A 25,605-nucleotide genomic window follows, 5' to 3' on the forward strand; every position below is an offset into this window, starting at 1 on the left:
GCTTTTGCAAAATGGAGGGGGGGGGGGGATTTCCCAAACAGAAATAGCAATTAAAAAATTGCCAGAACTTGTCTGGCCACCTGTATGACATCTGGAATCTGTCTGAAATAGTGTAAGGCAGTGATGGCAAACTTTTTCCCCAGGTGCTGAAAGAGTATGGGTGCACGCTATCACACATGCATAAGTGTCCACACCCATAATTCAATGCCTGGGGAGGGAGAAAACAGCTTCCCACAGTCCCCAAAGCAACCAGTTTCCCAACTTCTGGTGGGCCCAGTAGGTTCGTGTTTCAGCCTCCCTGGGCTCCAAAGGCTTCCTTGGAGCCGGAGGAGGGTAAAAACGGCCTCCTCCATCCCCCCAGAGGCTCTTTGGAAGCCAAAAAGGCCCGTGTCAAAGGTTCACCATCATTAGTGTAAGATTTCCTGCCTAGGCAGAGGGTTGGACTAGAAGACCTCCAAGGTCCTTTCCAACTCTGTTGTCGTTGTTGGTTGGTTTTCTTCAATTAGACTTTTCACGCTGGTGGTCCTAAATCAAGATATAGGTAGCCCTCACCTTATGACAGTCCTGGAGCCCGTTTATTACAGTCTTAGTAAAACAAGTGGGTCATATGGCATTTGTTTTGCAGAAATTGCACAGCTAACACCATGGTCATAAAATGAAGCATTGATTTGCTGTAAGGGTTGTTTTGCCGAAACCCGGAACTAAGTGCCAGTTTTCGGCAAAGCCGTTGTAAAAGGCAACCCTGTAGTGGTGATGTGAGGCTGCAAGTGACCATAAATGCAACTCAACTGCCTGACGTTCGGTCATGTGTCTATAGGGGTGGGTGGACAATGACCATCAGAACTTCAGATCCTGGTCACAAGTCAGGGACCATTTTAGGCTTATAAATCAAATACATCTGTATTTTGGAAGGAGGCTCTGCCTCTGCTTCGCTTGCACCGAGAGGACAACTTTATATCCTTGTCACTTGTTCAGTCACACCAGCCTCTGTCCTTGCTTCCTCCATCCGCCCCCAAACCCAAGAATTTTATAAGGTGCTCAAAGGGGGAGAGTGTCATTCAGGAGGGCCTCAATGCTTTGTCAAACTCACAGCATGCTTAGCTGGGCTGTTCTCTGCATGCCCTGGACTCCCGACTGCTACCCGAGGAAGCCTTGTGATGGGAAGGGCCAGTCGCAGTGGTCAGAATGCAGTTTTGCAGGCTAACTCTGCCGACTGCCAGCTGTTCGATCCTCACTGGTTCAAGGTTGATTCAGCCTGAGAAGCTGATGGCACAATGGAATAAGGTGAAAGGTTATATGCTGAATAGAATCTGTGATGCAAATGTGAAAAATAAACTCCAATCACTCTTTCAATAATAACAAATGCAAAGTAGAGCCAAGGAAATATATATATATGAACCAGGAAATATTTGAACCCCCCGCAATTGGTGGTGGTGGTGATGGTTTTTTTTTGTCGTTCCTGACTCTGTGAACCGCTTAATAGAGGGCTGTAAAAGTAATGTGAAGCGGTATATAAATCTAAGTCCTACCACTATTGCTAAACGGCGCAGCCCAACGCTCCCTCCACCGCCATTTCCCATACAAAGCAAGTCTCGAAAGGGGCCGAAGCCTTTGTGTGCCATAGAAGAATTTCCATTTATTACATTTCAGTAATAGCAATTTTTATTTTTCTGAAGCATACCAGAATCGGTTAGGAACCTGGGAGGGAGAAATGGAGGCAGGAGGGGATTCAGCCAAGGGGGAGGGTCACACACAGCTTATTCACTCCCCACCCCCAACAAATGACACAATGATTCAAATATACTGATATTTTGGGGGTGGGGGGAAAGAAATCAACCCCAGCATGATGGGAGGTGGGGGGGTGGGGTGCCGCAGGGAGGCATAGGAAACACATTCCAAGAATTAATTTGGAGGGGGGGGAGAGAAAAAAAAAAGGCAGAACAGATTGTCCTGGGTGAGTGCCCCTCCCCAGCATCAAAGAAATTTAGAAAAGCAGCAACACGTACACATACGCACACACACACACTCACAAACACACACACACACACACACGGCCGTGACTCCCTTCCCCCACAAGCTGCTGCAGCTGTAGAAGGGGGGTAAAAGTGACCACCCAACATCTCCTATCCTTCCCTCTGTTCCCCCCCACCAGTCCAAAGAAATCGGAGTTGCGCTGGTCGAAGGTCAAGTCTTTTGTCTGGCTGTGCATCTTGAGAAATGGCACGGGGAATGGTCCAACCCCAAAGGACACGGAAGGATGCTGCCACGCCGCAGGCCGTGTCTGGAAGGCCACTGGCCACCGGAGGCCGGAGGAAGAGCTTCTCAACTCTGCTGACCACCGAGCCCCACTGTTTTTAGTAGATTCCCTCGGTCTCCTCGGTTGAGCTGGCCGCGGCCGGCAGACCAGGACAGAGAATTTTAGATCCCGCTGTTCCAAAATCCTTTCAGGCCTTCCAAGATGGAGAGCCAAGAAGGTTTCCGGGTCTGAGATCCAGCGTGGGAAGTTTTGCGGTTAAAAGCCTTTCTAGCCTGGCTTTCAACGGCTTTCCAGATTCCCGTTTTCACAGTAGGCTGCGTTGAGAGTTTCATGGCCCTCCCTCCCCACTGTTGACCCACTCAATGCGTTAGCAGGATCCTAAAATTCTTGCAAAAGGATATTCCTTCAGGGTCCAACGTTTGCCTACGAAGGGCAGGGGAGCATGACCTACTTTGGGTCTCTGGCACTAAGTTAGTGGCACCTCTCTCCGATCCAAAGAACAGAGTGAGATGTATTCTAAGGTGTCAATTGTTCCTGTTACACCCCCACCACACACACCCCCACACCCCACCACCCCCTACTTCCTCGGGGGATGGGGGAAGGGGAAGTCCCAAAAAACCCAGGAAAAGTGGTCCCAGCTAAGAGTTTGTGGGGAGAGAGGGAGGTTGAAGAAGATGCAACAAACATTCGGAAGGGAGGGGAAGAAGAGCATCTAAGGGGGGGGGGGGAGAGAACCACAATTAATTGTAAAGGTTGTGTCTTCATTTCCCCAAATAATTTCATCTGGAATATCATTCACAGAGATAGGGAGTTAGCAATTTCCCTTTGTTCTATCCTTTCACAAAGGAAGAGATTGATGAACTCAAAAAATAAAAAAAAGGAACATCAATATTCCAAATCTGGCTTTACCTCCCAGATAGTTATTCCAAAATAATAAAAAAATAAAAATTGGGAGAGGATTCAAAGATCAGTTTTAAGGAAGACCCCCCACCCCCACACATTCCCCCCAGTTCTGCTTCTGTGGCTAGATTCCTCCCCCGTTGAATTAGTTCGTTGGGTGTGCCCACTGTGGCTCCCTCAAGACTTTGGTAGTAGAAACGGATCCTTCCAGGTCCCCGCAGGGGATAAAGGGAAAAACAATTTGCAGAAAGACTCTCCTGACCTCCCAACATGGGGGGTGGAGGGCCTTTAAGGACTTGGACCCCCTCCCTTTCCTTCCACCTCCCTCCCACCCTAACCCAGTTGCCCCCGCTCAGTGGCTGCTGTCAGAGGGGCCCCACTGCCAATGGGGAACACAGGGCAAAAGGGGATGTTTGGGTGGTCAACACTGGGCCAGAGGTCCCCCCAGTTATAGCAAGAAAGGGTTGGTGCTCCCCAGGGTGGAGGCCGAGGTGCTGTTGGGAACAACGCCGGCAGGGGATAGGCTCTGAGGGGGCAGGCCCATGGCAGGGAGCCCCATAGGTGGGACAGCCCCCAAGGGCTGGACCGCCACCATGGGGGAAACGGAGGTTAAGGGCATCCCGGGAGCCATGGGGGATACGGAGACCATCGGAGCTGTGGAAGGAAACGCTGTTGGCGCTGGCTGGGACAATGAAAGTACTGGACTGACACGGAGCTGGTTGAGTGACAGCGGGGTGGCTGCCGCTGCCTGGAATGGATTGGTGGCCGAGGCAGATGGGGCAGAACCTGAACCTGCAGCAGGAGGCAAGAAGACAGGAAAAGAAAGGATCAGAGAAGCCCAGAGAGCCTCTTTCTGGCCTAGAAAACCCCCAGAGGTCCAGCTATTGGGGGAGCTGTTTAACCCTGGCAGAAGTCTACACATCTTCAAGTTGCCACCTTCGAGACTGCTGTAAGGCATCCTCTCGGAATATTATTTCTCAATCCTGGCAACCAGAATATCCAGGGTATCTCCGGGACCACCTTCTGCCTCACGAATCCCAGCGACCGGTTAGGTCCCACAGAGTAGGCCTTCTCCGGGTCCCGTCAACAAAACAATGTCGTTTGGCGGGGCCCAGGAGAAGAGCCTTCTCTGTGGTGGCGCCGGCCCTCTGGAACCAATTCCCCCCGGAGATTAGAATTTCCCCCACCCTCCTCGCCTTTTGCAAGCTCCTTAAAATCCACCTCTGCCGTCAGGCATGGGGGAACTGAGATATTCTTTCCCCTTAGGCCTTTACAATTTATGCATGGTATGTTTGTTTGTATGTATGTTTGGTTTTACTATGTTTTTTAGTTGTTTTAGTATTGGATTTACATGCTGTTTTTATTACTGTTGTTAGCCGCCCCGAGTCTATGGAGAGGGGCGGCATACAAATCCAATAAATAAATGAATGAATGAATGAATGAATGAATGAGTGAGTGAATGAATGAATAAATAAATAAATATGCATGGACTTCAACTCCCAGAATTCCTGAGCCAGCATGCTGGCTGGGGTATTCTGGGAGTTGAAGTCCACACATTGTTGCCAAGCAACAATGTAACTGACTTTAAACATGCCTGGGATAAACATAGATCCATCCTAAGATAAAATACAGAAAATAGTACAAGGGCAGACTAGATGGACCATGAGGTCTTTTTCTGCCGTCAGTCTTCTATGTTTCTATGTTTCCAAGCTTGAGAAACGCCATTCTAGAAAATTCCACCTGTCAGCCCGGCCTTGTTCAGTGCCCACAAACTCTGTTCTATGAATAAACCTTCACATAGTTTTCACCCAACGGGCACCCCATCCAGATAAAGACATTTCTACCTTTCTGGTCTTACCACCTTTATTTCCTACCGATCCTTTTCAGGGGGTTTTAAATTAGCGGCCCGGGTGCGTGACGCACAGGCCACGCCCACCCCAGCTCCACAAAGGCAAAAACTCCTGCGATATGTCACATGACACGATCAAGTTTGACACTCATGCTTTAGGTGCTGAAGGGGACACGCATGGAGTCATTCATTTCATAGCCACAGCGACCCTTCGAGGTAGGCTGGGTTTGAGAGACCGTGACTGACTCAGTTATCCACTAAGCCCTAAAGTGAAGTGGGAACTTGGGTCTTGGTCTCCACAGCCAAAACCTTGAACCACTATTCTGAAATGCTTTTGGCAATCACATCCCATAATTCTCACGCCAGCTGAGAACAATGGAGGTTTGCTAATTAAAATTTTGTCAGACGGTCAAATTGGGATAAAGATGTATTAAAAAAAAAAGAATTTTAATTTTAATTACAGTGGTACCTCATGATACGAACCCCTCGTGATACGAACCCCTCGTGATACGAACCCGTGGTTCGGAAATTTTTTGCCTCTTCTTACGAACTTTTTTTGGCTTATGAACCCACCGCAGATCGCAAAATGGCGCTCCGCTGGGCACCGCCGCCCGGCTGTCACCTTTTAAAACAGCCGGGGGGCTTCTTGGCATTCTCCCGAACCCGAACCCGGAAGTTCGGGTTCAGGTTCCGGAGGCCATTGAGAAGCGCCTGGCTGTTTCAGAAGGTTACAGCCCGGTGGTGCCGCTCGGCGGAGCGCTATTTTTGCGATCGGCGGCGGCGTTTTCGGCCGATCTGGAGGCTAGAAAGGAGGTGGAGAATCCCAATAGGGAATTCCATGGGTGGAGCTTTGACGTCACGAAGGTTCGTAAGACGAGGTATTACTGTATCTGTATCCCTCTCCCTTTACTATTTTTACAAATAACTCAAGATTGCAGACATATCCAACACACTGTCCTCCTATTTTCCCAACAACAATTTCCCTGTGAGGTGGGTAGGGATGAGAGACCAGGCATGGCCCAAAGTTACCCAACTGTCTTTCATGGCTAAGGCGAGACCTGAACTCAGAGTCTGTTGCTCTCTAACCCGGTGCCTTAATCACTAGACCAGTGTTGGCTAATCTTTTCAGCACCAAGTACCAAAATGTGGGCACATGCGCACGTGCATACCAGAAACTGGAAGAACAGCTGCCCATTGAGCATGTGGGTGCCGGGAAGATGATCTTCTGGGTTTTGGCATGCACATGCGCATGGACCAATTGGTTTTCTGGTTTCTGGTGCACATGCAAACACTGGAAACCAGAAGACCAGGTGGGTGGTGCGCATGTGAGCATTGGAAACCAGATGATCATCTTTCAGGAATGCTCATGCGCACCAGGAAGCTGCTCTTATGGCTTCCAGTGCTCCTATGCTTGTGAAAACCAGCGGCCAGTGCGCCAGAAGAGCAACAGGCGACGGCTCACGTGCCCGGAGAAATGGTGCTAGGTGCCACTTCTAGCACATGTGCCATAGGTTTACCATCACGACACTAGACCAAAGTGGCTAGTCTGATTTCAGTGTTGCTTATACATGTAGTCCTCAACTTACAACAGTTTCTTTTGCACTGAAAAAAGTGACCATTTTTCACACTTATGTCCGTTGCCGCATCTCCCCGATCACTTGATTTACATTCAAATGCTTGACAATTTGTTCATATTTATGACAGTTGCCGTGTCCCAGGGTCATGCGGTCACGTTTTGTGAACTTCCGACAAGCAATGGGGAAACCAAATTCACTCCACTTTAACAATTCATGTTACCAATTTAACAACTGCGGTGATTCACTTCGTAAAAAAAAAAGTGGGACAGAACTCACTTAACAGATTTCTCACTTAGCAATGTATGTTCTGGGCTTGATTGTGGTCGTTAGTGGAGGACTATCTGCAATTAGTTCAGGCAAGGGGGAGATTCCTTTTGGTTTCTACCCCAGTGAAATCAGTGCAAAGGAACCAATTTCTTACACCTCAAACCAAGTAGGAGACCCTTAATTTGCTCTAACCCCCCCTGCCCCCCCCCGACACCCCAACACGTACAAACCTTTACCAGAGGTGAGGAACGGGTTCGAAGCCTTGGTGATGCTGGAGGGAACAGCAGGCTTGCTGACCAGAGAATCCAGATCAACAAGGGCAGCGTTGGGGCCCAGGAACGACTCGGGAGTCTTACGCATCGGCTTGCAGGTCTCTGGCAGTGAGCCGGCTATGGCAGCCATATCGAAAGCGCTGGGACTGTCCTTACCACTGCCAGCCTGAGAAACGGGGACCTCCCCTGCTAAGAGGGACAGCTCACCTGCGGGACAAGAAATGAGAGACAGAGAGGGGGAGAGAGGGAGGAGGAGTAAAAATCCAGAAGCACAGAGAACATAGACAGAAAACACGGACTCCAGTTTAGGAAGCTTGTTGGGCATGCAAGGAACTGGTTTGCTTGGTTTATGGTTGTCCACAATCATTTTGCCCTCATTTCCCAAATCACAAACAAGCCCCTCCTCCTTCCCCCAGATTTTTTTTGGGGGGGTTTTGTTTGTTTCTTAATTGTATTAAATTATTTTCCCATCTCTTTCGAACTACGTGCAAGAGCATGTAGTTTGGAAAGCCAACGTCCAAACAAGACTATAAGGAGGGAGAGAATCAAAGGGAGGAGCATGCAAATTCTCTCCCAGGCCAGGGGCACTAGAAGTCATCTAATTCCGTTGGCCTGGAGAGGTTAGAGGTTAGGAGGGAGGTGTGTTTCTCAAGCATGGCAAACCTGAAGATGTGTGGGCTTCAACTCCCAGAATTCCCCTGGCTAGTCCCCACATCTTCAAGCTACCAAGACTGAAAAAACACGCTGGGTGGGGTGGAGCATTAGGAACCATGCCTAGGCAAGGGAAGCGGGTGGGAAGCAAGGCTGACCTGTGCTGCTTCCAGATTTGGGCAGTGCTGGGCGCAGGCTGTCAAAATCAGAGAATTCATCCCTGTCCCGGTCATCAAACTGCTCAAAGCCTCTGGCAGCTGGGAGAGGAACAGGGCACAAGAGGAAGGATGGGGCAGAAGGATTAGCTGGGAGCAGGAAGAGGCCCTGGATTAGGAGTCCTTCCCTTTTGGCTGACCCGGTGAGAAACACCCTCCCTTCCTCCCGGAACCTGGTCCCCAAATCCCTTAATACCCCATCTTTACCTGCCGTGCCGTTGCTGCTAGGCTTAGAAGGGGAACCCCCCCAGGGATCTGAGAAAGTGGATGCTGGAGCCCAAGGGTCAGGAGCAGGCTGTCCTTGGGAGGTGGGAGCCGGGCTGGATGACCAGGGGTCTGTGGGTGTTGCTGCGGTTGGCCTCACAGGAGCCCCACCTGGGGAGAAAACAAACCATGACAGAGATGGAATTGGAGAACAGCCTTGTACACCCAAAGACACGGTGTGTTTAGATCCAAACAGACAAGGAAAACATAGCAGGATTTTTGAAGGGTGAAGGTGGCCAAAATAATGTTCGGTCACTGGAAGCTTTTAAGAAGAGACTGAACGGGCATTTGTCCAGTATGCGTAGGTCTCCTGCCTGGGCAAGCAAGAGGTTTGAATTAAAAGACCTTCCAGGTCTCTTTCTTCTAATCAAAACAGCAGCTTTGGAAAGCGCTCAAGCAGTAGTGGTACTAGGGTGGAAGGATAGTAATAAATAGACAATCCAGAATTTGGTACTGGTATATGATGGACCACATCCACTTCGAAATTATGGAAATAAGATTAAATAACTTTGATGAAAATAAATTGGAGAAGCTGATGGCACGACGGAATAAGGTGAAAAATTATATGGAATAAGGTGAAAAATTATATCTTAAGTAGAATTTATGACGACAATGTGAAAAATAAATTCAAATCACTTTTTGTATGTAAAGAAATGTAAACCGGAGCCAAGGAAGAAATTGGAATTTATTGTAAATAATTTAACCCCCTAAATCAGAGGTCTCCAAACTTGACAACTTTAAGACTTATGGACTTCAACTCCCAGAATTCTCCAGCCAGCATAGCTGGCTGGAGAATTCTGGGAGTTGAAGTCCACAAGTCTTAAAGTTGCCTAGTTTGGGGACCTCTGCCCTAAATGGTGGTGGGGTTTATTGGTGTTGGGCACTTTTTCTTTAAGATTTTTTGTTTGTTTGTTTGTTGTAATAAAAATTTAATAACAATTTTTATTTTATTTTTTTAAAAGAGGTCTCTTTCTTCTAACTCTGCTATTCCGGGGAGAATGTGCTTTCCGCTGGTGAATGACCTTCAAATTGCAGAGAGGTTTAGCTTAAGCAAAGGGCATGGCCTTCGTTGTTGTTGTTGTTATGAGTTGGAAGGGACCTTGCAAGTCATCTAGTCCAACCCACTGCTGGTGCAGGAGACCCTACATCACACTAGTCCAATAGCAGTCCAGTCTTTTTGTGAAAGTCTCTAATGTTGGAGCATTCACCACCTCTGTAGGCGAGCTGTTCCACTGGTTGATCGCTCTCACCGTCAGGAAGTTCCCCCTTATTTCCAGGTTGAATCTCTCCTTGGACAGCTTCCAACCACTGCTACTTGTCCGGAACTCTGGCCCTTTGGAAAATAATGTGACCCCCTCCTTCCTGTGGCAGCCTCTCAAGTATTTGAAAACTGCTATCATGTCCCCCCTGGACCACCTCTTTGCTAGACTATCCATGCCCAGTTGCTGAAAACTTTCCTTGTATGTTTTAGTTTAACACCCTTGAAAATGTCCAAAGATATTTCACCAGAAGAGCCCTTCACTCCTCCACTCGAAACAGAATACCCTATGAGACTAGACTTTCAATCCTGGGCCTAGAAAGTTTAGAACTAAGACGCCTTAAACAAGATCTAAGTATTGCCCACAAGATCATATGCTGCAACGTCCTGCCTGTCGGCGACTACTTCAGCTTCAACCACAACAACACAAGAGCACACAACAGATTTAAACTTAATATTAACCGCTCCAAACTTGACTGTAAAAAATATGACTTCAGTAACCGAGTTGTCGAAGCGTGGAACTCATTACCGGACTCCATAGTGTCATCCCCAAACCCCCAACACTTTACCCTTAGATTATCTATGGTTGACCTATCCAGATTCCTAAGAGGTCAGAAAGGGGCGAGTACAAGTGCACTAGAGTGCCTTCTGTCCCCTGTCCTATTGCTCTCCTATATCTACTATACCTTTCTTCCATTCCTATATCTCTTCTTCTATTCTTTCCTATTATTTCTTAGATATATTTTACTATGAGTATCTCCTCTACAACCTTCATCATGTATTTTACTATGTGTATATAGATATATACCCACTAAAACCCTCATTGTGTATTGGACAAAATAAATAAATAAAAATAAATAGGTTTCTAGTCCCTTTATCATTCTGGTTGTTCTCTTCTGCACTTTCTCTAGTCTAGAGTATCAATGTCTCTTTTGTAGTGTGGCGACCAAAACTGAATGCAGTACTCTAGGTGTGAATAATTGAAAATAATCCAACATGGCTTCCAAAATGAGAGTGATCCCCTGGAACTTTTTGAGTTTGGGGAAAGTGGAAACAAGATGTGGACAAGATACCTGGTAGATATTGTGTACAGTACTTGGATTTGCAAAAAGCCCTTGCCGAGTGTCTTTGAGGCTTGTGGACTTCAATTCCCAGAATTGAAGAGTTGAGAACTGAAGTCCAAAAGTCTTTGATAGATTTGGAGCCCCCTGTAATCTTGAGTAAAATCAGATGCTCTGGATTAAGACTGTAGATACACTCAGGGACTAGGAACTGGTTAAAAGAAAATGAAGTAAGTGGTAAGAATAAATGGACAATTCTCATTTGTGTAAAGCAACTGCCCTCCAGCAACAGGTGCCAGGACCAACACTTTTTATTTAATATTCCAGTGATCAGGAATGGGGGTTAAACATTGCTAGGGGCAGCAAACCATTCAGAATGTAGTGTTAAATCAAGAGTTTTCAAAGGATTCCCATTTTGGAGACAAATGGGCTTCCAAACAGCAAATGCAGGTAAATGTAATTAAATTAAAGAGATATGTCTTGGCAAAAATATATACTTGTTAAAGAGGCCTGGACAGGCAATGACTGACTAGGAAAAGGGGGGGGGGTGTTATTATCACAGTGGACAGCTTCATTAAAAAAAAATCTAGCATGAGCCTGCTCTAAAAATCCATTTTCTTCAATGGACATTTTTTATTTTGCCAGAAACAGGAAGTAAATACTGGAAATTATCAACAATATGTTTAAAATGCGGTCAAGTCACCCTGGGATGCTGCAAACTGGATCACCCAGTTGCCAAATACCCAAATGTGACCACATGACATGGTGGAATAGAGGGTATGCCTCCGTCGTAACTGAACGGGGTGTAAGTAGCTCGGGGTCATTAGGCAATCGGCTGTAAGTTGAGGACTCCCTGTAAGGCCTTTCCTCAAATCTAAGGTGAGACCACATGGCCTATAGCTGTGGTTACTCACCTTAAAAAGGGTATTTCGGGTGCAAAAAAAGGGCAAACATTCATTATCTGTGGAGAGCCTTTTCTGAAAAGAAAGCTAAGAATAGAACTGGGCCTTTGGTTAAATAGGCTCTTGCTTTGCACATCGAAGGCCTCTCTTTTCCAATGGATTAAGAGGCTGTGTGTGGACATTGGCTTTTAGGACAATCGTCCGGGGAAACTCTTCATTAAAAACGAGACTCATCATGGCTGTAGAGCCAGGAGAGATTCTAGCGACGGCGATGTCCTTCATCCTAGGACTGAAAGCAGGAAAAAAGGAGGCCTCAGCTAGCCTTGTGCTGACCTGACCTGATTGAAATGTTTTTTTCCCCATACCCTTCATGACTGAAAATGGACACACAGCCGTTCTCAATCTGCAAAACGTCAATTCACACAAAGGAAATATGTGGGGAGCTGATGCTGGGAAGAGATAAAGGAAGCAGGAGGTGGCGACAGCACCCAAAAAATGGATGGTTTCTAACACCCCCCATTTTATTTTTATCACAGCTCTACGCTCTACACCAAAGGTAAACAAGTGTGGCGACTTTACGGCCTCTGGACTTCAACTCCCAGAATTCCTGAGCCAGCCAGGAAGCTGAAGTTCACAGGAAGTAAAACTGCCGTAGATACAAGTCTATAGAGATTCTCAGTCATCCAGGTTATGGTGGTTCCAAAGGTGGATTTTCATGAGGCAACTGGACGGTCTTGGGTTGTTTTTTTTCTTTTGAAGACGTTTCGCTTCTCACCCAAGAAGCTTCTTCAGCCCTGACAGGATAGTGTGGAATGGAAGGATTTATATTCCTTGCAGATAGTCATATGCATCCTTTTAGAGTATGGGTCTGCAACCTTAAAAACTCAAAGAGCCATTTGGACCAATATCCCACAGAAAACCTGATTTTCATATTAACAATATAATCATTAAACATTCAGTGTTCTAAGTGCCCACCACCAGATAACATTCATACCCCTCCACCAAAATGGAGGTATTTAATATCTACATGAAACCGCTAGGTGAGATCATCCAAGGGCATGGGGTGAGGTATCATCAATACGCCGATGATACCCAGTTATACATCTCCACCCCATGTCCAGCCAACGAAGCAGTGGAAGTGATGGGCCGGTGCCTGGGGGATGTTAGGGCCTGGATGAGAGACAACAAGCTCAAACTCAACCCAGACAAGACGGAGTGGCTGTGGATCTTACCTCCCAAGGACAACTCCATCTGTCCATCCATTACCCTGGGGGGAGAATCACTGGCCCCCTCAGAGAAGGTTCGCAACTTGGGCGTCCTCCTCGATCCACAGCTGACATTAGAGAAACATCTTTCAGCTGTGGCGAGGGGGACGTTTGCCCAGGTTCGCCTTGTGCACCAGTTGCGACCCTACTTGGACCGGGAGTCACTGCTCACAGTCACTCATGCCCTCATCACCTCGAGGCTTGACTACTGTAACGCTCTCTACATGGGGCTACCTTTGAAAAATGTTCGGAAACTTCAGATCGTGCAGAATGCAGCTGCGAGAGCAATCATGGGCTTTCCCAAATATGCCCATGTTACACCAACACTCCGCAGTCTGCATTGGTTGCCGATCAGTTTCCGGTCACAATTCAAAGTGTTGGTTATGACCTATAAAGCCCTTCATGGCACCGGACCAGATTACCTCAGTCCGCCTTCTGCTGCATGAATCCCAGCGACCAGTTAGGTCCCACAGAGTGGATCTTCTCCGGGTCCCGTCAACTAAGCAATGTCGCCTGGCGGGACCCAGGGGAAGAGCCTTCTCTGTGGCGGCCCCAGCCCTCTGGAACCAACTCCCCCCCAGAGATTAGAACTGCCCCCACCCTCCTTGCCTTTCGTAAACAACTTAAAACCCACCTCTGCCGCCAGGCATGGGGGAATTGAGATCCTCTTTCCCCCTAGGCCTTTACAATTCTATGCATGGTATGTATGTATGTATGTATGTTTGGTTTTTATATTAATTGATTTTTAATCATCAATACCAAATTACTATTGTACACTGTTTTATTGTCGCTGTTAGACGCCCCGAGTCTCTGGAGAGGGGCGGCATACAAATCCAATAAATAAATAAATACCATTTTAACTCAAGATAAATATAACTATTTACATATTATAAAGTAATTCTAATTTATTCTTTATACTTTGGTCTCGAATTCTACTGACCACGTATCCTCTTACCTTGTCCCATCAGTTCCCACAGATTAGTTTCATTGGCTGAATTCATCCTCTTATCCATAATCTGGTCAGTAGAATATGATCCATCATGTACTTAGTACATCATCCATTAAAAAGTGATGGTGACAAAGAATATTTCAAACATCTGATCCTGCCCAGGATTTGGATGTTACCTTCGGCTTTCCAGGGGTCAGCACTGGCCACTGGCGGAGCTCCCCAGGGGTCCGTGGAGTGTGTAGGAGGTGCCGCGGAAGTCCCCCATGGGTCTCCTGCAGGGGCTGCTCCAGCAACATGGGGTCCCCACGGGTCCGGACGAGGTGCGGGCACAACTGCGGCAGCGCCACCCCAGGGGTCGGCAGGGGGAGGCTGAGTGCCCCACGGATCAGCAGGTGGTGGAGCAGTGAAGACATCAGCAAGGTCCATCAAGGATGACTGAGTGATGGAGAAGGCAAACAAAGAGGGTTGTGGGAAAGAGAAAAAAATTATAGCGCTCCTTCACTGTTCCATTTAACATCCAGTGGTTTCTTCCAGGGGATGGATGCATCATGTGCTGGCCACGCCCACCCCTGGTTTAGTGAAGGGGGGGGAAGTCGCTATATGTCAGTGACGATGTGACAACATGAGTTTGACATCTGTGGTTTAGATTAGAGCATCCTGCTGGAATGTAGTTAGAAATGTGGACTAGGATTAGTGAGCTAAGGCACAGATTCACACTCAACCCTAAAGGTAGACCTATATATAGCTCCTAAATACACTGCTGAAAAAAATTAAAGGAACACTTAAACAACACAATATAAATCCAAGTAAATCAAACTTCTGTGAAATCAAACTGTCTACTTAGGAAGCAACACTGATTGACAATCAATTTCACAAGCTGTTGTGCACATTCAACTTTGTACAGAACGAAGCATTCAATGAGAATAATTCATTCATTCAGATCTAGGATATGTTATTTCAGTGTTCCCTTTATTTTTTTTGTGCAGTATATATTTGATGATGCTTCTATTTAAACTGTTAATGAGTTTATCTTCTGTGTTCCTATGATTGTTGATTTTAATGTTTTGTTTAAATGCTCTAATGTTTTTTATGATGCAAACTGTCCAGATTCGTTGGATACGAGATGAGCAGCAAACAAACTTATATTTGTATTTGTAGATCTGCATTTTATTAGTGTTGTATCAGTGATTGCATGACCTCTGTAGATGCTATATGCCAAATAAATAAATAAAAAATTTGTTCTAACTTAGAAGCGTGCAGAATCAACATATTTGCTTGAATATTTATTATGAACCAGAGTCAATTGCAACAGCTAGGCACCTTGCTTTCAGTAACTGAATTCAATGGCTTCGTTACATAAAGGTCTACGTCTTTTTCTTTTATTTTGGAAGTGTCATTTAAGTTGTCAAAGCCCTTTCAACTCTGACATTATTACACAAAGGGGAGACAGAGTACCCAGGGTGATCACCTGCAAACCACCCAGAAATTAAGGGAGAGATTTTGATTTATGTTCATTTTTGGTTTAATTTACAACATAATGTTTGGTTCAAAGGTAAAAACCCCAGCTTTCACGCATAAAGTTATTTGGAATACAAAATGGTATTAGTTGACTTGAGTGCTCTCTGGGGCAGAAAAGTGGGGATACGAATCGTGTCCATAAAATAATAACTATTTCACAAGATCGCTAAGAGTTGTTTTTGCCAGAGTAAATCGTGGATCTTGTAGGAGCTGACCAGGCTGAGACCAAGGACAGGGTCAAGCGCATTATCAATGTGGAGCAGTTATTCCACTAATCTAAGTACTAAGTACTCTGATCTGGCACCAATTTGCCTTGACCGTTAGCAGATCAGATTCTTGTGGATAGATGGCATGGACAAGAAGTCCTTGACTTACAACCACAGCTGAGCCCAAAATTTCTGCTGCTAAGGAAGGCATTTGTCAAGTGTGCTTTGTGCCATTTTGCAACCTTTCTTGCCACAGTTGGCAAGAATCACTGCAGCTGTTAAAAAGTTAGTAACAAATGGCTGTTAAGTGAATCTGGCTTCTATCCACTGGCTTTGTTTGTCAGAAAGTAGCAAAAGGCGATCGAATCACCCCAGGACAGTGCAAAAATGAGTCATCTGAATTTTGATCACGAGGATATGGGGATACTGCTGCCATCGTTAAGTGTGAAAAATGGTTCACGAGTCACTTTTTTTCAATGCCATTGTAACTCCGAACGGTCACTAAACGAACTGTTGTAAGTTGAGGACTAATAAACCTGAAGCACTCTGAACTGAAACTCCTGTTCCTAAGTAAAGGTCTTCTACTTGAGCATTCAGAAGCTGCCAGCAAGATGCCTCTTGGAGTTGACTCCATGGGGCCCAAAGGGAATCGCTTGCTTCCCAGAAGACTTTTAATTGGAGGTAGCATTAGAAAGATAACACATACCTGAAATGCAACACCAGGTTGGTACAATACCTACTTAGATAAAAGTGTTATAAATATAGAAATAATACTAAATAACTATAACGACAGTGTTAGAACTGGCACCGTTAATTTAAGCTAAGAAGAAAACATCAGCCTGTTAAATGTGAGGCGAGAGAGGATGAGAAGCATTCAGAGAAAGGGAAGAGAGGGGAGAAGAAGAAGAAGTAGAAAGTGAAGACAGAGGAGAAGAAATAGAAGGAAGTAAAAAAAAGTGGAGAGAAGAAGAGAGCAAGTAAAGAGAGAATAGAGGGTGGGGAGGAGAGAAGGAGTAAGAAGGTAGGAGGGGAGGTGGAAGTAGACGGAAGGGAGTGCGAAAGACAGGCTGATGAATAAGAGTTAATAATTGGTGCAAAGTAAGACACTGAGTTATGATTGACTGATTTAAAATGTATGTATATCTATGTTACTGACGTGTGTATTGATATATAAATGGAATTTTTAGAGAAAAATTAAACAAAATAATTTAAGAAAGGGGGAATTGTTTGCTGCTCCACGCTGCCCTTCTCCCACCCACCTCCACGTCGCCCCTTTTCCCAGGGGAGACCCCGTTTAACCGTCGTGGTAGGAAACTCCCAGCCTGTCTCTTCCACCTCACCTCCTCCTTGGTGGGCACCGTCTCCTTCTTGCTCTCTTCAATGGCCATCTGGAGGCGAAGGTCATCCCCGCGCCGGATCCGCTCTTCCTGTAGGGAGAGTTGTGAAAAGGACACAAGGCGTTAACGGAGGCAGCAGAAAGCGGGCGGTGGTTACTCACCTTTGGCAAGGAGGGAGAGAGAGAGAGAGCGCAAGAGCCAGAACATAGACGGAGCAGCAGCTTGGCCAGGGATCAGATCAACTTTGAAGCATCCGCTACTGTCGTTTCTGTTTTGCGTGAAAAGTTATCTTCAGGAACAAAAAAGAAAAAAGGAAAAAAAAACATCCAAGAGAGAGAGAGAAAGAGAGAAGTGAGCGAGATGCTGTTCTAACCCTCTAAACAAAGCTAGTTCCAACCAAATACTGGGAATCCTGAATTTAGGCTGTTTTTGCCAATACTTCATAAAAGTGGAGTCCAGGTGGAAGCATCTTCCGTTCGCTGAAACTGCCTCGGGCCCCCAAACTAAGTATATGACCCCCTCAAGGTGCCCAGCGATCTCAGCGTTAAACTTTGTCATTCCAGGATTTCTAGTGTTTATAATCTTTCATCTACTGGCTGAACCCAGTAAAATCCAGAGATATTAAAGACATCTTCTTTTTTCTTGCTTTACCACCTCGTCTTCAGCTAAGGCGAGAGAAGAAATCCAAAAAGACATCCAGAATTCCAACTCTTTTGTTCCAAATGGCCTTCCTTTTCAATTGAGTGCCTGGTCCCTTTTCCCCATCAACAACTCACAGGTACATTTTCAGGATATTGTGTCCAAGCTTCCTAAGACATTCATCAAATGTCTTAGTAGGCCTGAGTTCAAGGCCTAGCTTGGTCAAGCTTGGGATACCTGGATTGACCAGTTTTATTACCGAGCCTCTCACTGGGAGAAACTTGAAAATTAGGCAACTGGAGAATGGACAATTCACCAGGTAGTGGGCAATACATGAGGCCTAAAGCTGAAAGAGAGGTTGTTGCCATCACTCTGCTTTGGATGGGGACTTGGAGAGGCAGAGAATGCCACGTTAGTAAGAAAAGTGTGAGAGATCAAGGCTAGCTCAGAGAAAGCTTAGTTTAGTTGATTATTTCAGGAAGAACTGAGTGGGGTGGCATGATAGCAGTCTAACCTTGTCGTGCTCCTCTTTGCTCAAGCTAAGGGCTAGCTGGAGCTGTAGGTCTTCTTCGGCCACTGCAGGGGGCTGGGAGGGAAGAAACACAACATAAGAGGCATGGAATGGAGTTCGACACATGGAGAGGAAGGAGGAGGAGAGAGACAGACAGACAGACAGACAGACGGAGGGCATCTCCAGTTCTCAAAGCTGTTTCCACACCGGGTTGCAAAAGCCACAATCCAATCAACTACTAGCCCGTCACCGCCCAATATATTCCATTTCTGAAAGAATATTTGTCCCTCGGGACTGAACTGCAGGGTGCTTGGTGCTCTCCGAGCTTGGCTGTTTCTTTGCAGATGTTTTATTACCCAATCAGTGCAAATGTAGCCCTGGTGGTATTACCTAGTTAGGTAATGAAATGGCTGCAAGGTAAAAAGCCAAGCTCAGAGAGAGCACCAAGGACCCACATAGAGTATCCCATGTCCCTGAAAACTGGCCGAATCACTGCTAGGTACCCTTGCAAAGCGTAAAACCTCTCTTCCTGGCTACAATTAAACAGTCCCCACAAGAATTTCAAAAGCATCCAAGCCCTACCCAGTATTCTAGTAAGTAAAAATAAATTTCATTGGAACTGTATCATGATGTATGTACAGAAATATGTCCAAGAATCAGTAAGATACCATCACTTTCCAACCCTTTAGGTAGGATCACCCTTCCCAAATCAGGTGTGCTCACAAGTGATGGGCATCCACTACCATAAAGGATGGGAACTGAAGTTTTCCAAAGAGACAGTTTCCAAAACTGAGACAGTTTTCCAAAGAGCCAGCAGGTAGAGAAGGCTGACGTTCAAAGGAAGAAAAATAGGGTATGAAAGAAACTAGGCTCAGGAGTCCTGTTCTGCTATGACGTTCATCTGTCACTCTCCCTCCACTCTTCCAGCACAGTGGAACAAGGGCCACAGCTAGAAAAGTGGGTGACTTCTCTGTGGGAGAAAACAGGCGTGTTTTTATTCTAATGTCCATGTCTGTGCAGCATCAGCCTGGCAGCTACAGGGAATCAGAAACTGGATGTAGGCAAGTGAACTGTCAGAAGTGAGGAAGAGGGAAGAAGGCGGCTGTCTCGGCAGATATAGAATACAGTGTTCCCTTGATTTTCGCGGGTTCAAACTTCGCGGAAAGTCTATACCACGGTTTTTCAAAAATATTAATTAAAAATGCTTTGTGGGTTTTTTCCCTATACCATGGTTTTTCCCACCCGATGACGTCATATGTCATCGCCAAACTTTCATCTGCCTTTAATAAATATTTTTTTTAATAAACTTTAATAAATAAACATGGTGAGTAATAATCTGAATGGTTGCTAAGGGAATGGGAAATTGCAATTTAGGGGTTTAAAGTGTTAAGGGATGGCTTGTGATACTGTTCATAGCCAAAAATAGTGTATTTACTTCCGCATCTCTACTTCGCGGAACTTCAACTTTCGCGGGCGGTCTCGGAACGCATCCCCCGCAAAAAGTGAGGGAACACTGTGTTCTGCTCCTTCTATTGGTCCTCTATAGCAGCCAGGCATTTCCTTCCACAAACTCTATGGAGAAATATACTGCTCAAAAAAAAATAAAGGGAACGCTCAAATAACACATCCTAGATCTGAATGAAATATTCTCATTGAAGTACTTTGTTCTGTACAAAGTTGAATGTGCTGACCACAAAATGAAATTGATTGTGAATCCGTGTTGCTTCCTAAGTGGACAGTTTGATTTCATAGAAGTTTGATTTACTTGGAGTTATGTTCTGTTGTTTAAGTGTTCCTTTATTTTTTTTGAGCAGTATATTTCTCTGTATTCCAACTTTCCTGATCATATCGTCCCAAGTCCTCAAAAAAAAAAAAGTAATCACTTTTTTATACTTGAGCTTAACATGAGGCGGAAGACTGGTAGAGGGAAAATAGCCCGTGCCATGTCTAGACAACTTTTTGTGTGTGTGTGGTCCTGTTACCTAGACATCTTTCCCTAGCACAAATAGAATAAAAAATAAATAAAATCTAGCACAATGGAACAAACTCTCTGAGAATTTGTTTCCTTTCTGTTTACGAACAACAGGGTGGAATAGGAGGAAATGCGGCATGGAGGGGTGGTCAACGGAAGTGGGAAGAAGGCGCCAAAAATAAAAAAGGAGCTGAAAATAAAAAAAGGACAAAGTGGGACGGGGTTATTGGGGGAGGGGAGTGATCCCTCTGGAAGGAGCCACAGGAACAGGGAGGAGATGGCAAGAGAGCCCTGGGAAGGAGTCTCAAAAGTGGGTTTTCTTTTTAAAGGCAACCAGTTTTTCTTTTCAAAGGAGGAGGAGGAGGAAGATGAAGAAGACAAAGAAGAAGAGGAGGAGGGGGGAGGAGGAGGAGAAGGAGAAGATGATGAAGAAGAGGAGGGGGGAGAAGAAGAAGATAGTAGAAGTAGTAGTAGTTTCACTTCTCATCCAAGAACAGGAAAAAACCCAGTGCCTTTTGGAGGGGGAAAAAGCACCTTTGAGACAACTATGACCTGGAAGATTGAGAATCTCCACAAGCCCCACGAAGGAGTTTAATGCTTGGAGGGTCATGTTGGAAGTGTAGGTAGAGCCACTCAGCTCAGTGATGGAAACGGACAGTGGTTGGATGGCAACAGACCTAAGGAGAATCATTCATCACGCACAGAGTCTGGGGCTTCGCTTCACCTATGTAGAGTGAGTGAGCACATCTTTTTTCCAAGAGTGGTCCATTCGGTGGAGGAGGCAGACTTCTTAGGAGAGGGAGGGGCTATGAGAACTACAACAGAGGAAAGGTAGATAAAAGTGAATCGTTAAATCAGGGGTGCCCAACCCTGGCGATTTTAAGACTTGTGGACTTCAACTCCCAGAATTCCCCAGCCAGCCTTGGGAATCGGCGCAACCGATGCGCAGCCAGAAGCTGTACAATGCCTTCCTAGACACGGTTTCCTCCTTGAGTAGGAGCCTCCAAACTGTCTTCAGCAGGGCAGTCCCATCCAAAACAAGTGATGGAAAATCCCCAAATGTATTACAAAATACTTACTCCAAAGCTCAGTTATGCTCGTAACAATCTCTATCAAAATTCAGCTCCTTTTATCTGGCTATAGTCAAGGCATTTTAAACAGGGATCATACTCTTTCGAGAGGAGCAACAGCTGAAGGCACTGACACTATCAGCCCCCTTCCACAACTCGCTCTATCCCGCAGGCATAATTGTTAAGCCAGATCAGTAACCCTCAACAGCCTCGATTGTTACATCAGTCCGTTCTGCGCACAACACTAAGCCATAACATGAGAGCTACAGTCCAACACATCTGGAAGACATCGGATGAAGGAAAGCTGGCCTAATAAAGCAGCCTCTTTAAATAAGATTTCTTCCTCAAATCTGACTCCCTCTGGACATTGCAATCTACCATAATTATCAGCCAAAGGCCAGATGATTAATGTTCGAAGATGATGAACTTTTAAATCAAAGCATCTGTCAGAAACTGAGTTGAAAAAAAGACTCCCTAAATCAGAGGTCCCCAAAACTTGGCAACTTAGGATTTGTGGATTTCAACTCCCAGAATTCTCCAGCCAGCATAGATAGATAGAGAATTCTCGAAGATGAAGTCCACAAGTCTTAAAGCTGCCAGGTTAGGGGACCCCTTGCCCTAAAGTCTTATGATTTTTAACTCTTTTTTGTTAATTAGTGACACAGGCAGGCACATAAACGCACATCTAATGCTTTTTTATTTGGAACCATGTATGTTACCACCATTCTTTTTGGACCAGTTATCATTCAATCAGGCACTGGCCATTTATCCCCGAGCCTCTTTAAGCCCCTTCAGCATCAGGCTATGTGACAGCTCCAACTCGAATAATCTGATCTGAAGGCAATTTCAAATCAATTTTCCAAAGTAATCTGATTTGGAAATTCAATGCATAAAATTGATTAGATTATTCAAACAGAGTCCAAGCTGATTAAAACAGCCTTCAAAAAAACAAAACAAAACAAAATTAATTTACAAGTAACCTTTTAAAAAACCTTTAAGCTATTACAGCCGGGGACCTTCTCACAATTATCTCTTTCAGCTTTTTAATTTTTGACTTAAAAACACAACATAGCAAATGCACAGCAGAATTTGAAAGCAATGAATAATTGCTGATAAAACAGCAGCATAGTACAGTGGAAACCAAGTTGAAGATTGGTAACCGTTTGAAATTACGGCAGCAATGACCGAATCCCCAAAATTATGGCCATTCCATTGCCCCTGCTGTTCAAAATTCAGGGGCTTTGCAGATCACCGACAATGAAGAACTACAAGGGTGCTTTCCAACTCCTCCCTACCTATTCCCTTGCCTCTGGCTCTGCTCTTTTGGTCACCCTGCCCTCCACCAGCTCTGGTGGTCCTGCCACTCTGGGCTCTGCTGGCCCTTGACTCCATTTGGCCCACCAGCCTGCATTCCCCTCACTTTTCCGGCTCTGCTGATCTCAGCTGGCCTCCCCCTTCTTCTTCTATCCTCTGTTGACGAGGCGCATCTGGCCTGGCCTTTCGTGATGTAGCTGCTGGCCACACTAGGCTTCCTTCCCAAGGCCATAGGCAGCCTTGTCCAAATCGCTGCTGGCTTTCTTCCCAGATGGTGGACTGCAGGGTGGCCCAAACCACAGAGACAGCGAGAAGATAGGCGTGTGAGGAAGCCAAAGAGGAGGAGGAGGAGGCTGTCCCTTCGAGTTAGTGAGGCTCAGGGCAGGCAGGGGCCAAGCCAGGAATGCCTTGGATTTAGAGTGGGTCCTTGCCCAGCCACCACAACTATTCTATTAACCATGGGAGGTGCTGGGATTCTCATTGCTCACACGATGTTGTACTTTATGACTATTCACTTAGTGCAGTGTTCCCCAACCTTGACAACTTGAAGATATCTGGACTTCAACTCCCAGAAGTCCCCAGCCAGCGAATGCTGGCTGGGGACTTCTGGGAGTTGAAGTCCAGATATTTTCAAGTTGCCAAGGTTGGGAAACACTGACTTGGTGACAGCAATTAAGGTCCTGATTATGGCGGTAACAAAAGGAATACCTGTACTTTTTTTGGGGGGGGGGGGCACTGAACCACCATCAAAAGGAAGTGAGTTGCTGGGATTTACCATTCAAAGAAGTTGGCGGGGGTGTTACAGAGAAATATTGGAGGGAGGGCAGGGGAACTTTGAAAATGATCTCAGCACAGTGCTCCCCAACCTTTGCGGTTTTGAAGATCGGCGGGGGTGGGTGGGTGGAGACAGGAAATGAGCGAGTGACAGACATTTCCATTTCCACAGGCGAAGCACCATTACTGTCCGTGGTACGCCCCTGCACAAGTGGAATTGCACACATGCTCTGGCCTGCCGCTTCCCTGGATCGGTTCCGAACGAGCCGCAGCCCAGTACCGGGTCGTAGTGAGAGGGTTGGGAACTCCTGCCTAAACAGAGAGGCTAGGAAAGGCAATGCTTCGGATACCAGACCTTAAGGGGCTATGAAGTCTCTGCACATAGCTTGAATCTTTGGCTGCTATCTTAGCTTGCCCAGCCGTCCTACACAAGGGGAGACCTCTCAGAGCTTCTGATGTTACAAAATTACAAAAGGAATTGGGATCATGTTTTGGGATTAGACCTAATGCAAAGACCATGACATCACTCTCAAGTGTGGAAAATAAATAAGGGAACAGGATTTAAAAGCCTGCGGATTCTATTTCTGATTTCTCTTCACAGCCTGTAGCCGTGTTCCTCCCACCTCAGCAACTTTAAATGCGTGGTCTTCAACTCCCAGAATTCCCCCAGCCAACATACCAGCTGAGGAATTCTGGGAGTGGAAATCCACAGATCTTAAATGTGATGGAAGTTGAGGCTGTTTAGATAGAATAACCTATGCAACCCCACAGCTGTAGCAGCTGCTCAGTTTTTCAACCAGCTATAGACGTTGAGGTGTGGAGAAGAAACTTCTGGAGGTGTTTGTCCTACAAAGAAATAGGAGAATGGCCCCAAATCAAAATCGTATTTCTGATCTCATAAAGTTTTATATTCTTCCACGTGACAGTTCCTAAGCTTCAGTAGATTTAAATGAGAACTTGCATGCCAAACAACAGCCATTCCCTTGAAATATACAATGTTGTATATTGTACATCAGGCAACGATCATTTCCCCCATTCATTGCCCCACCTCCGTGCAACCAAAGAGCCCCCAGTGACAGATTTACCTTGGCGCTTACCTGCTCCGCTTCCTCTTTACTCATGGCCAGTGCCAACTGCAACTGCAGCTCTTCCTCCCCACTGCTCTGCGGCCATGCTTGCTCGGCTTCCACTGGGGCATTTGCCAAAGACGATGAAGCAGAAGAAGCTGAAAAAGGAGAACAGGACAGGAGATAGTTGGTCCAGAATGAAGACTTTTCCGACCTCAGTTGAAAGACCCAAAGCAATCTCTAGGGCAGGGGTGGGCAATTAATTTTGCCATGGGGCCACGTGAGAAATTGGGATGGTTTTAGAGGGCCGGAGTAATATAATTAACTCAGTTCTACCCAATACTGTATATACTATTTATATACAGTATGTACAGCCACTGCGCTGGAGCGTTTGCATGGTTTCTGTGCTCGGCCGCTCTTCGTAGGAGGTTGGGATCTGCTCCAGCGCGAGGATAAAAGAGCTCACTGCGCCTGCCGGGACTCCTCCGGTTCCTGCTTTCCTCCTGATTCATGCGGAAAGCAGGAACCGGAGGAGTCCCGGCAGACATGGTCAGCTCTTTCATCCTCGCAGTGGAGTGGACCCCGACCTCCGCAGACCGGTCACAGACAGCAGTCGGGCCGGATGCGGCTCGTCGGCCGCCCCTTGCCCAGGTCTGCTCTAGGGCAGTGTTTCCCAACCTTGGCAACTTGAAGATAACTGGACTTCAACTCCCAGAATTCCCCAGCCAGCATTCGCTGGCTGGGGAATTCTGGGAGTTGAAGTCCAAATATCTTCAAGTTGCCAAGGTTGGGAAACACTGCTCTAGGGTGATGTTGCAGATGGTCAGAAAGGAGATGACAATTGATATAAATTTATCCTGAACAACCACAAATAATACACAGCCTTGTTTGTGATGGCTTTTACAACAGAACTTGATCAATGAGTCTTTGGAGAGGGACGGCATATAAATCCAATTAATAAATAAAAATAAATACATTTTATGGCAAATCTATGTACACTGACATGCAGGCATGGCGGAGCAATGGTTGGGAATGCAGTATTGCAGGCTAATTCTGCTGACTGCCAAGGGTTCGATCCTGACCGGCTCAAGGTTGACTCTGCCTTCCATCCTTCCAAGGTGGGTAAAATGAGGACCCAGATTGTTGGGGGCAATAGGCTGGCTCTGTTAACTGCTTAGAGAGAGCTGTAAAGCACTGTGAAGCAGTATATAAGTCTAAGTGTTATCGTTATTGTGGTAACTTTCATGAAATACCACATTTTCATTTATAATTTGTTCATTACATTTCTCCTACACAACTGCAGAGCCTCAAGTGCAGGTTAGCAAGATCATCCAAAGGCCAAAGGAAATACTTAAGATCCAACATTAATATCCAACATTGATAAATACTAAACAAAGCAACCGAAGGAGTAAAAAGTAATCGCAGCAGTAGCTAAAAGCTGCTGTATCCTAAGATTTTTATTAATATTGATTGTTTCCTCATTGCTTATTTGACCCCTATGACAATCATT

At 45.9% G+C, this 25,605-nt stretch overlaps 1 protein-coding gene across 8 annotated transcripts in view; it reads right to left on the reverse strand.

Annotated features, from left to right (window-relative positions):
• Positions 1–1,616: 1,616 nt before the first annotated feature.
• Positions 1,617–25,605, reverse strand: part of EPN1 (epsin 1) — a 57,581-nt gene continuing 33,592 nt past the window's right edge. Inside the window, exons 4-11 of one of the 8 annotated variants that reach the window (XM_070727557.1) lie at positions 24,126–24,253; positions 17,902–17,973; positions 16,752–16,838; positions 13,864–14,122; positions 8,196–8,363; positions 7,932–8,030; positions 7,081–7,329; positions 1,617–3,949 (exon numbers count right to left, since the gene is read on the reverse strand). In XM_070727557.1, the coding sequence (XP_070583658.1) occupies positions 3,606–3,949; positions 7,081–7,329; positions 7,932–8,030; positions 8,196–8,363; positions 13,864–14,122; positions 16,752–16,838; positions 17,902–17,973; positions 24,126–24,253 (1,406 nt within the window). In that variant the 3' untranslated portion in view covers positions 1,617–3,605. Of the gene's footprint in view, positions 3,950–7,080; positions 7,330–7,931; positions 8,031–8,195; positions 8,364–13,863; positions 14,123–16,751; positions 16,839–17,901; positions 17,974–24,113; positions 24,254–25,605 lie in introns of all 8 variants that reach the window. The other 7 variants (XM_070727558.1, XM_070727556.1, XM_070727555.1 and 4 more) reach the window with 7 other exon arrangements.

This window comes from Erythrolamprus reginae, chromosome Z (genome assembly GCF_031021105.1).
Source record: "Erythrolamprus reginae isolate rEryReg1 chromosome Z, rEryReg1.hap1, whole genome shotgun sequence".
NCBI lineage: Eukaryota > Metazoa > Chordata > Lepidosauria > Squamata > Dipsadidae > Erythrolamprus > Erythrolamprus reginae.